Genomic DNA, 10960 nt, shown 5'->3' on the forward strand with positions numbered 1-10960 from the left:
ACATGCTTCCTAGACTGGCTGGTTTGGGTCCCAACACCCAGGGCAAAGAAAAATGCCTGCAAGTCTGCCTTGTAACTTGCCACCTTGCCTCCGCGTCTCTGCCATGAGCATCTCCATCCCCTCTGCTCACCCCTTCTCCACCACTCTCCCCACCATCTGTCTCCTGAGGGTGATTGCAGCCGTCTTCTGCCCACCCCAGTGCTTCTGCCATCAGTCAGCTGCTGCTCCTCTGCAGTCCCCACACAGCAGCCAGGAAGCTCCCACTTGATCTGTCACATCTCCACTGGACACTCAACCTTACCATAAATGAAATTGATGCTCAGTTTCTCCCACAAATATGCTCTGCCCTTTGTGTGCCCCACTCACCATGTAGCTCAGGCCAGAAGTCGGAATCATTGACCAGTCCTCTCTCACATAACCTACATCCTACCCATCAGCATATCTCACGAACTTCAAATTCAAAGTACATCCCCAAACCAAGTACATCTTCCCATGTCTACCACTGTCACCTTCCTGTCTGCCACCCTCATCTCTTGCCTGTGTCTTGCAGCAGCCTCCTAACTGGCTTCACTGTTTCCACCATTGTCCCTGGCCCATCTGTCTATTCTATGAGCAGCACCCATGATCATGCTGAAATACAAGTCAGTGCGGACCACGCAATGCTTGGTAGGGACATCTGTTAATAGTGTCATCAATATAAATACATGCCTACATACATACATACATACATACACACATACATACATATATTTATTTCTTAAAAAATAAAGAAAGAATTCCCCAGTGGCATGAAAAGCCTCCCTCCTCACATGGCTGGTGAGGCCAGTGAGCCGGCTCCTGGTGCCCTCTCTGACCCTCCCTCCCTGGGTCACTGCTCGGGCCACACTGGCCTCATGGCTGTCTGCTGACTACAGCATGTGCACAGGCTATTTCCACAGAGCTGACTGCCTTGTCAGAAATGGCATTCTTTATTCTCTTCATCCTTTATCTCTGACCTGACTTATTTTTCTTAATATCATTTACCTCTCTCCAGCATTAAAATATTTCTTTAGATTTATAGTTATATTTTTATTTATTTTTTGTTGCCTTTTTCTCCAGTAGAATGTAAGATCCACAAGGCATGTATTTGTATAATTTAGGATCAGCACACAGTACATACTCAATAAATATGTCTTTGCTGAGAAAAATGAGTAAATAAAGAAAGAACCTGAACAGTAGTCCTGACCACACTGCATTGACACCAAGGGTCCATCTTTTAGTGTGTGTTTTCCACCATGGGCCAGCAGACCATCTGTTAGACTCCAAGTCTTAGATTGTATGGCTGGGGACGGGGGTCACTTCTCATTTTCTGAGACCTGAAAGCCAAGATATCAAAAACTGGAAACAATTTAGTTTGGAATAACAAATGTATTCCTTTAAAAAATGCAAGACTGTTTCCTCAGTATTTACAACTTAAATATCCTGAAAACCATTGGATGGAGACTTGACTTGGGTTGGTGAACACACAATACAGATGATGTGTTATAGAATTGGGCACCTGAAACCTGTAAAATTTTGTTAACCAGTGTCACCCCAATAAATTCAATAAGAAGGGAAAAAATTAAACTGAAAACAAAAAGAATAGAAAAAATGCAAGACTGTTTCCTTAGTATTTACAACTTAAACATCCTGAAGACCCCTCATTGAGGAAGCATATGCTGTCTGGAGAGATTTTTTAGTGAATACAAGGAAACAAGAATTAGGTGATACTCACAGTGAGGGTGTGTTGAGCACTTACTTGCTAGGGATTAGGCACTGTACTAGTCACATGCATTGTCTCATGTTATTGTCGTCACAACCCTCTGTGAGAACAATGAGTACTCTCCTGGTTCACAAAAGTGTCTTTAAAGAATCTGCCTAGAGTTGCACAGCTAGTGAGCACTAATGTCTGGGTTCGAATGCATGTCTGCAGGGGTTCCTTCTTTCCAAACCTACATGGAGCCAGAGGCTGAGGCTATCTGAGAGCTAAGTCCCCTGTACACATACCCAGTACCTCTGCTCCCTGTGACTGGAGGGCTTGAAAGAGGAGCTTATATTTCTTGACTTTCTGAGCTTACCTTCCCATTCTCTGTGAAGTGGGCACAGCCTAGCATTTCCTCATCCATCTTCTCCCAGTTGCCAAATGCAATGGCCAATTTTCAGTGACTTCCCAGCTTGATCTCTTGGAGATTTTTCAGTGGTAACAATATCCTATTTTTATTATCTCTTTTGCACCTTTCATATTCTGACTTATAAAAAAAATTTTAAGACCTCTCTCCTGAGGTCCAGAACCTGTACTTCTAACTATTTCAAGTCAGGTCCTAGACTCTCACTGGTCCCTCAGAGTCATCATGTCCAAACAGAAATAGTCATCTTTCTGAATTCTCCCACTTTCTTTGTCTTACTCAAACCAGAGACCTCATCATCCTCATCCCTAATTTCTCCTCTCTCCCCTCCAAGGTGCACCCACCCCATTATTCAATAACTTACCATCCTGTCAATCATTCTTGTACAATGGAGCCAGACATTTGGGCTTTGATGGTAAGCTGACCCAGCCCACAGTGCACCTCTGCTGCTCACTAGCTGTGTGACCTCGAACAGATGATGTAATCTTCCTGGCCTCAGTTTCTTCATCTATCTCATAGGATGATAATAAAACCCACTTCTTAGGGTCATTGGGAAGATTAAATAAGATACTGTATGTAAAGAGAATTGTAGGGTCCCTGGCATATAGCAAATGCATAATAAATGCTAGCTATTATAATTACACTCCTACTACTGTGTTACTAGGTTGTGGTTGCCTCCTGTAGGCACTGTTTGAAACACTTAGAAAGCAAATGGCTTTTCTGCTGAAGAACAAAGAACATCAAATTTGTGATTTGTCCCTTCTAATTAGGTGAAAACTAGCAAGTGCATATGTGTGCACTCACATATGAGCGTGCATGTGTACGCACACACACACATGTGTTATAACTCTGCCTCAGAGTGGGACCTTTCCTATAGCAGGACCACAGGATGGATGAGAAGTGGCAATAGTTTTCCCTCTGGAGCCTGACTGGCTGACCAAGCTCTGCTTTGTATTTCATCCCATTCCCCTCCTTCCTGTTTGTAGAGAGAATGGCCACTCACCTTCTGGCACCTAATAATTAAAGACCAGTAACTTATCCAGCTGCCCAGGGCCCCATTGGTGCACAGGCATCACAGGTACCAAACCCAGGTCCAGGGATCTTTTTTGTTGACTGGGGTTTGTGAACTCCTGTATCTGCTGAGCTACAAAATGTCAGTTGTTCCTTATTGACAGCCAGTAGACAGCACATCAAGAGGCCTGCTCTTAAATATTGAGATCTCCCAGGTGATGTATAAGGGTCATTATTTTGCATCTTTGCCACATAAAACATCTTAAGGTACTTTAATTCCATTCCTTTCAACAGACAAGCTTGGCTGACTTCTGGGGGTGGGGCTAGGAGAGAAACCTGACATACACCACCAGCCCCACCATCTCATGCTTTTGTCATACAGCTCCTGACTGCCCAGTGGACACCATGGCAGCTCAGGAGTTACAGAAACTGAAGGTCGGGAACCCAGGGTCATATACCAAAGGTCATGACAATTTTGCATTTTATGTTGCTCTCATGTCTGGTCATTAAAACAACCTCTCTGAGGTAGTGAAAGGAAAGGGATGAAGAAAACCACATCCAATTTTGTTTGGTTCTGTTGTGTTTTGTTTCCACCCACCACAAGTTCTTTTCTTCCCCTCTCATAGTGTGGGCGAAATGCTGAAAACTTCGACCGATTTTTCACCCGTCATCCACCAGTCCTAACACCTCCTGACCAGGAAGTCATCAGGAATATTGACCAATCAGAATTCGAAGGATTTTCTTTTGTTAACTCTGAATTTTTAAAACCTGAAGTCAAGAGCTAAGTAGATGTGTAGATCTCCGTCCTTCATTTCTGTCATTCAAGCTCAACGGTTACTGTGGTGACATTTTTTTTCATTTCAAAATTGCATTCATGTTTATTTGCTGATGAGACTAGAGTGACCATGTTCCAGAACTTCCAGAACCCAAATGTCCTCAGGTAGTTTGGAGCATCTCTATGAGATGGAATTATGCAGATGTCATGCTGAAAATGCATAATTAACACATTATCTAAGTCCTCTTACAATTAATTTTCTCTGGCATGTCAGCTAAGTAGAGCCAGCGGGGACGGAAAATGCCTGCTTTCTTTTCCTTTGTTTCTGCACTGCCATTTTTATACATTCTCCAACTCCTACCATCCAATCTAGATTCTTCCTACCCAATGAGTGGATCATCAGATGCTAGCAGTGTTCTTCCACTTCTAGACCTGAAGCTTGGCCGCTCTCCAAGCATATGGTTGCTTTGACTTAGAGGGAATTCCTCCATCCTGCCTGGTTTGGAGGCACCATAAGCTTTGAAAAGAATGTGCTAAAAATAATTTTTTTTGTTTTTTTTAACTCAAAGTTAAGAAGATTATCTAAGCCCTTTTAAAATTCCAAAAGTATGCTTTTAGATAGTTGTGAACTAAAAGCACCTCAAAAGGTCAAAAGGTAACCAGCTTGGGTGCTGCCTCAGTGCTTTCATTTCTGGTCTTGTATGTCCCTGATCACCTTCATCCCCAAACTACTTGAAAAGGCATTTGGCCCCACTTCCTGAAAGGACATGGTCACTCTAGCAAGGTCCCAAAGGACTATGATTTTACATTACATTTCAAACTTTATTTGCTTTGGGGTTTTATTTCTGTTGTTCATATGCAAAAGAAATTCACTTTGTTAACACATGCTCTGAAATAAATGTCCAAATGTTACTAATCACAATGATCAACTGATTTACAAAGAAGACTGCTCTGGAGCCTAACGGACCCATGCCTGAGCGGATGGGGCTAGTCTAAGTTTGTTGTTGGCTTTGGAAAGCTAATTAAGTACTCTGAGAAAGACATAATTTCTGGAAACAGTTGTACTCTTTGATGTGGTTTTGCAAGATGTTTGTGGAAATGTTCATTTGTATCTGGATATGTGTTATGTGCCATTTTTCTTTTAGCATCAAGATACAATATTAAAAACAGAAGAAGAAATGCTATTTCAAGGAAAATGGCTCTCTTTGAAAAATGTCAACCCAGACTGCAAAATGGGGTTGAGCCTCTCGAGGCTTTGAGACAGAAAGGACTATACCCAGAGCTTAATCTTAGCCCCAGTATTCAGCCAGTCAGAGGGGTGGGGGCTGCAGACCATTCAAGGATTCTTGGTGGCCTGTAACAGGGCAGGGTGGGCTAACCAGGGGCCGCCAATGATATCAGAACCCACAGCCCACATTCAGGGGCCAGCTAGGAGCATGGCCAGAGCTCTCAATTTTCTTATCAAAATCACTACTCCTCTCAGCTTAGACTAAATATTCTTTCTAGCAAGCATCTTTATGAGCTCCCAGAAGCCCAAAAAAAGCCTTTGGGTGGGAGAAATCCCATTTCTATCTAAACAAATAAGGATAGCAAGTGGTTCCCCATCCTTATCTCTAGCCTCATGCTATTCTCAGGCCTTAAGACAATTCTTATCACAAGTTGAGTGGTTCTAGAAGCTCAAGGGTTTCTAAGGCATTATTAAGGGAACTTAAAAAACTTGACAAGTATCCTTGAAGTAAAATTCCTCATCTTTAAGAAAACCACAATTTGGATTTCTTGTCATTTAATCCTTTCTGTTCTCTTGCTTCTTCCCACTGCAGACTTTGGGGCCATCTAGAATAGCCTTTGTGGTAGCCATCCAGACCTTAGGTAAAGCAAACTTGAATTCCCAGATGACAAGCTTAGGCAGTTAGAGAAGGAGGGGCATTGGGGCAGAACCCCCTCACTTAACTGCTGGAGAAGCTGGCATCTGGAGAGAGGAAGTGACTTGCCCAAGGTTAGAAGCTGGGATGCAAACCCAGATTTCCTGACACTCAGTGCAAGACTCTCACTGCTTTATCACTGGGATCTCTGGGCCATGCCCACCAACAGGCATGTTAGTTGAGGTCCTTCAACTGGCATTTAGGTAACCGGGCCTTTCCTCAGATACTCTCTCAGGAAGGTAAACACTATTAAAAAACATTGGGTGATTGACAAATGACCTGAGACAACTTTAGAGACCAAAGTAGTTAGGTAGGTAGGTAGGTAGATGATAGGTAGGAAGAATATACTGTATGTAGAGGTCTGTCCAGAAGGTATTCAGCCATGTACTATGAAAAATAGAGATATTTATTGAAGAAAATACAAGATACAAGAAACATTATACATAGGACAGTGATGACTCAGTCCCCTTCAGAGCAGGTACCTTGGGACCTCACAGTTCTCCCAATTCCCATCAGCTTGCCCCATCATATTTTCCTGAATCTCACCTATGCTCTGAAATCTCTTCCCTTTCAAAGGTAATTTCAGTTTGGGGAAAGGCCAGAAGTTGCAGGGCGCCAAAAAGGGATACAGGGGGCTGAGTCACTTGGGTGATTTGTTGTTTTGCCAAAAAACTCTGCACGAGACGTGATGCATGAGTGTGTGTGTTGTGACGAAGTTGCCAAATCACCAGTTGCCCATAGGTGTAGCCTTCTGATTATCTAAATTGTTTTCGCAGAAGAATGTGCAAGCTTAATGCAAAATTTGATGTAGATTCATTGCTCTACTCACTCAGTCATTTTGAATGGGATGACCACACAGTACACATGCTCACTCAACAGCATCTACTGCCCCCACTGACTAGTATAGTGAAGTTGTCATTGTTTATGCATGTGCATTCCAGTCGACTCTCCTTGGCTGCCAGGTTACATTGATGCCGCACAAACCATTATTGTTATAGTAACAATGGCTGGACTTTTTCTGGACAGACCTCATATACACTGTGCTCTGCATTTTCCAAATTGCTGCCATTGTTTTCCAAAAGTTTGATAGTTTTCAGAAATAGAACTGAAGTTGAAGTTGCTGTTGCCCTAACACACCTTACTGAGGTTGGGCAGGGAAGCCTTCCAATAAGGGGTCATTAGTCAGAATTTCTGCAGTTTCTTTTTTTAATCAACATTTCAAGTGCAGGGAAAATGGAGAAATAGAGCTTTCAACATAGATAATTTCTGCAGAATACTTTGAAAATTTGTGGGGTTTTCAAGATTTTATTTATTTATTTTTAGAGAGATGGGAAGGGAAGGAAAAGGAGAGGGAGGGAACTATCAATGTGTTATTGCCTCTCATGCACCCCCTACTGGGACCTGGCCTGCAACCCAGGCATGTGCTCTGACTTGGAATAGAACTCACAACCCTTTGGTTCGCAGTCTGGCACTCAATCCACTGATTCACACCAGGCAGGGTGGAATACTTTGCAAATTTGTTCAGGAAGAAAGATTTTGATTTATTTTTGCCATTATGCATGTATTCTACCCTCCATTCATTCACCCAGCCATCACTTATTGAACATCAACTATGTGCCAGACCTATGTTGTGTGCCAGGGACGCATGAGGAGCCATAAAAGATACAATCCAGGAGGGCAGGCATCAAGCAAGTCATTGAAAGCCTGGTGTGATTTAGAGATAATTAGTCTCTGAGTTTGTCAGGGAAGGCTTCTTGTAGGAAAGAAAAAGTCCTCCAAGATGTTCAGGGTTCCACTTTCTCTGTAGGCCACAGTTTGAGCTGAAGGAGAAGGCATAGCAGTGTCCTGTTGACACTGATTTCTGAGAAGGAAAGGCAGGACAGTTGCTAAGGTGGGTTTCCTTCGAGAAGACCAAAGGCACTATCCCCAGGCCTAAACAGAACACAGAATCACCACGGCTTTAGCAGAGACAGACACGTGTATGGAGAGAGGGGCCTGGTTTTACAGTTTAGTTCTAATTCCTGAGTCTCACCCCTTGGGGGTATCGCTCAGATCCCTTTCTGGCCCTCAGGGAAATACTTTCCTTCCAGCACACTGCCCCTGGCTTGACACCACCTGCTGCTTCTAGATGAGATAACCTGTGATTTTCCAAAAGAATTAAAACTAGGGGAGAATAAAAAACTTAAGAAAAGCTAAAACCCCTAAACATAGTCCATGTTAGCCATGGCTAATTGTCTACCGGGATGCAAGACCTCTTTTCATTTCTTAGACTTCTTATTAACCTGCTCCTGTTCTGACATAGCACCCTGATCACAGTGACCTCCTTGGGAAATTAACAGGAGGTCAGTGGAACTAATAACTCTCCTTGGATGAGTGCCACTGTTCTCGTGTGGCTCCAGATACTATCAACTCAGAAAGGAATTGTCCCCACAGAGAGGCCCATTCTCTCCCAATTTCTAGGGTGATATTCAGGGTATTTTCTATGAGGATCTATCCACAGGACAAAATCCACAATGGCAAGTCTTATTTAGACCACGTGGCTTTTTGAAACATGAGTCATCATCAGCATGACAAATAGGAAGGGCTTTCCAAACTGGTGCTGGTGGAAAAGGACCCTCTGCTGGAAGCCCAGAGGCAGGGAAGAGTGCATGGGGTCCATGTTACCAGAGGAGACCTGGAAGGATGCCAGAATAACTAGAATAGGATTTTTGTTTGTTTGTTTGTTTGTTTGTTTGTTTGTAAGGCTGCCCTTACAGATCTGACTTGAAGCTTTGGGTTTTGTTCCTTATAGTTTGTTGACTAGATATGTGCTATAGACATCCTTGGAGAGACCCTTGGGCTGATGAAGACCCACCATCTAGTCTGTGGGTGCATTTATGAGCATCCCATGAAAGCCTAGATTGCACCAGGGAATGTAGGGGGACAGTGGTCAGTTCCTTTCATTAAGCAGTGATCCCATATCCCCACATGCCACTCTGGTTTGGAGCTGAGTAGTTTGCCCTGTTCCCCTTGTTAAAGAAAGGGTTGTCCTAGCCACAGGGATCACTTTTGAGTGGTTTTTCCCTGGGATATTCTGCCCAATGACTAACTCTATGGCATTACACATTGTGAGAAGTAGTGTGCAACTCATTTCATCTCAAAGCCAAAGAAAACAACCCCCCTCCTCCCCTTTATGACAGTCCTCAGAGAAATTCAATGTCTGATTTCCTTTCTTAGGATATTTCCACCAAGTTTTCTCTCCTGAAGCCAACATAGGATATAAAGTGAAAGCTGAGGGGGTAGCATGTGCAATGCAGCTGCTCTGTCAGCGTGGGGCTACTGCTGACTCTGCCCATGAGAGTTCATCAGCTTCCCAATGACTGGTGTGTCTCTGTCCTGCTTCCTTCTTCTTACTGTATTAATGTTTGCTTTTCATTTGGCAGAGAGACAAGCGAGACACCTCCAACTTCGACAAAGAGTTCACCAGACAGCCTGTGGAACTCACGCCTACTGACAAGCTCTTCATCATGAACTTGGACCAAAATGAATTTGCTGGCTTCTCCTATACTAACCCAGAGTTTGTCATTAATGTGTAGGTAAATGCACACTCCTTTGCTGAGCCTGGAGGGTAAGACTTCAGGCCAAGTGTATGTATCGATTCTAGTCTTCCAGGATTCATGGTGCACATGCTGGCATTCCACATGTGGAGAGCTTGTCCTAGAGGGCTTTTCTTTGTATGTGTAGCTTGCTAGTTTGTTTTCTACATTTGAAAAATGTTTAGTTTAGAGTAAGTGCTTTATTTAAGTATAGAGGAACAATTTCCTGAACTTCTAGAAACTCATTGAATGAGCAGATGCTATCAAAACTACTGTATGATACCAAAATGCTTCAGTATTTGTAATTTTTAAAGTCAGAAGCTAATGTTCCTGGTAAAAGTTTTTACAGTTATTCTACCATATCTTTGAATGCTAAGCATGACTTGTATTTTTAAACATTGTGAGTAAGCTTTGCAGTTACTGTGACCTATTGTCTCTCAGAAGAAATTTTTTTGTTTAAGAATTGATATGATTAAACAGAGTAAATATATGCAAACTCTTTTGTTAACATGTCTGCTTTTAATAGACTGCCACAGAAGTTACAAACTGGAGAGCCATAGGCTGATGTAGTCAGAAGATGAGTTTGGTTTCACATGCACAAAATTTAATTAATTGAAGTCATTGTCAACATTTTTTAAAATGGGATATTTTTTTAAATTTCTGGGCTCTCAGATTCACTTGAAAAAAAACCCCAGAAGGTAACTAGACAGAATTGAGTCATGGCTGTCTCCTTTCAGGGCAATGTGTGCTTGCCCTGGCTCCGTGGTTCTGTTGATTGGAACGTATAACAGAAAGACTGCAGGTTCAATCCCTGGTCAGGTAACATACCTAGGTTGTGGTTTAATTTCTGATCGATCCCAAGTGGATCCCTGGTTGGGGCTCATATGAGAGGAAACCAATCAATGTTTCTCTTTCACATCGATGTTTCCCTGTCTCTCCCTCTCTCTACCCCCCACCCACCAACCCTTCCTCTCTAAAACCAATAAACATATCCTCCAGTGAGGACTAAAAAAAGAGCATTGTGTGCTCTCATTTTACCACAGTCTCCATAATGCCTTATTGTTCACACTTTTATTTCACTTATTTGGATGCTGTAGCCATCTGAGGTTGAGACATTTACAAGTGACAAGCTTCATGACCTTTTCCTGTGCCCATAATCAGAATATCTGCTCAGTCATCCAGTCAGTGTGGTTTGTATGTATTAAACCCTCAAATATGAAGTAAATAGCAAAAATTTCATTTCAGCCATGACAAAACTCAGCAAGGAGGCTGATGTCAGTACAGAAACATCACTTTTCTGTAGTATATTAGGATGTCATTATTTGTAAAACTACTTGTACTATTTTCTGCTAATTCAGCATCTGCAGAAAAGGGGGACATATGTCCTCTTCTTTTTGTCCAAGAAGGCCAGCAGAGAAAGGCAAAATAAGGGAGGTATCTTCTAAATGCTGTTGACATGATAAGGATCCCTGAGATCAGCGTGGCACATTACTGCATCACTGGGTATCAGCCTGGTATCTTCTTCTCTGAATG

The 10960-nt window shown here is 42.6% G+C and overlaps 1 protein-coding gene across 3 annotated transcripts in view; it reads left to right on the forward strand.

Moving 5' to 3' along the window:
- PRKCB (protein kinase C beta) overlaps window positions 1-9923 on the forward strand; it is a 345649-nt gene extending 335726 nt beyond the window's left edge. Inside the window, exons 17-18 of one of the 3 annotated variants that reach the window (XR_008392698.1) lie at window positions 3782-5799; window positions 9275-9349. Coding sequence is in view for 2 of the 3 variants with exons in the window: in XM_053671474.1 (XP_053527449.1) it covers window positions 3782-3940 (159 nt within the window). In the remaining variant the exon portion in view is untranslated. Of the gene's footprint in view, window positions 1-3781 lie in introns of all 3 variants that reach the window. The other 2 variants (XM_053671475.1, XM_053671474.1) reach the window with 2 other exon arrangements.
- Window positions 9924-10960: the final 1037 nt, after the last annotated feature.

The sequence above is a fragment of the Artibeus jamaicensis genome, unplaced genomic scaffold, assembly GCF_021234435.1.
Source record: "Artibeus jamaicensis isolate MK-2021 breed Jamaican fruit bat unplaced genomic scaffold, CSHL_Jam_final contig_700, whole genome shotgun sequence".
NCBI lineage: Eukaryota > Metazoa > Chordata > Mammalia > Chiroptera > Phyllostomidae > Artibeus > Artibeus jamaicensis.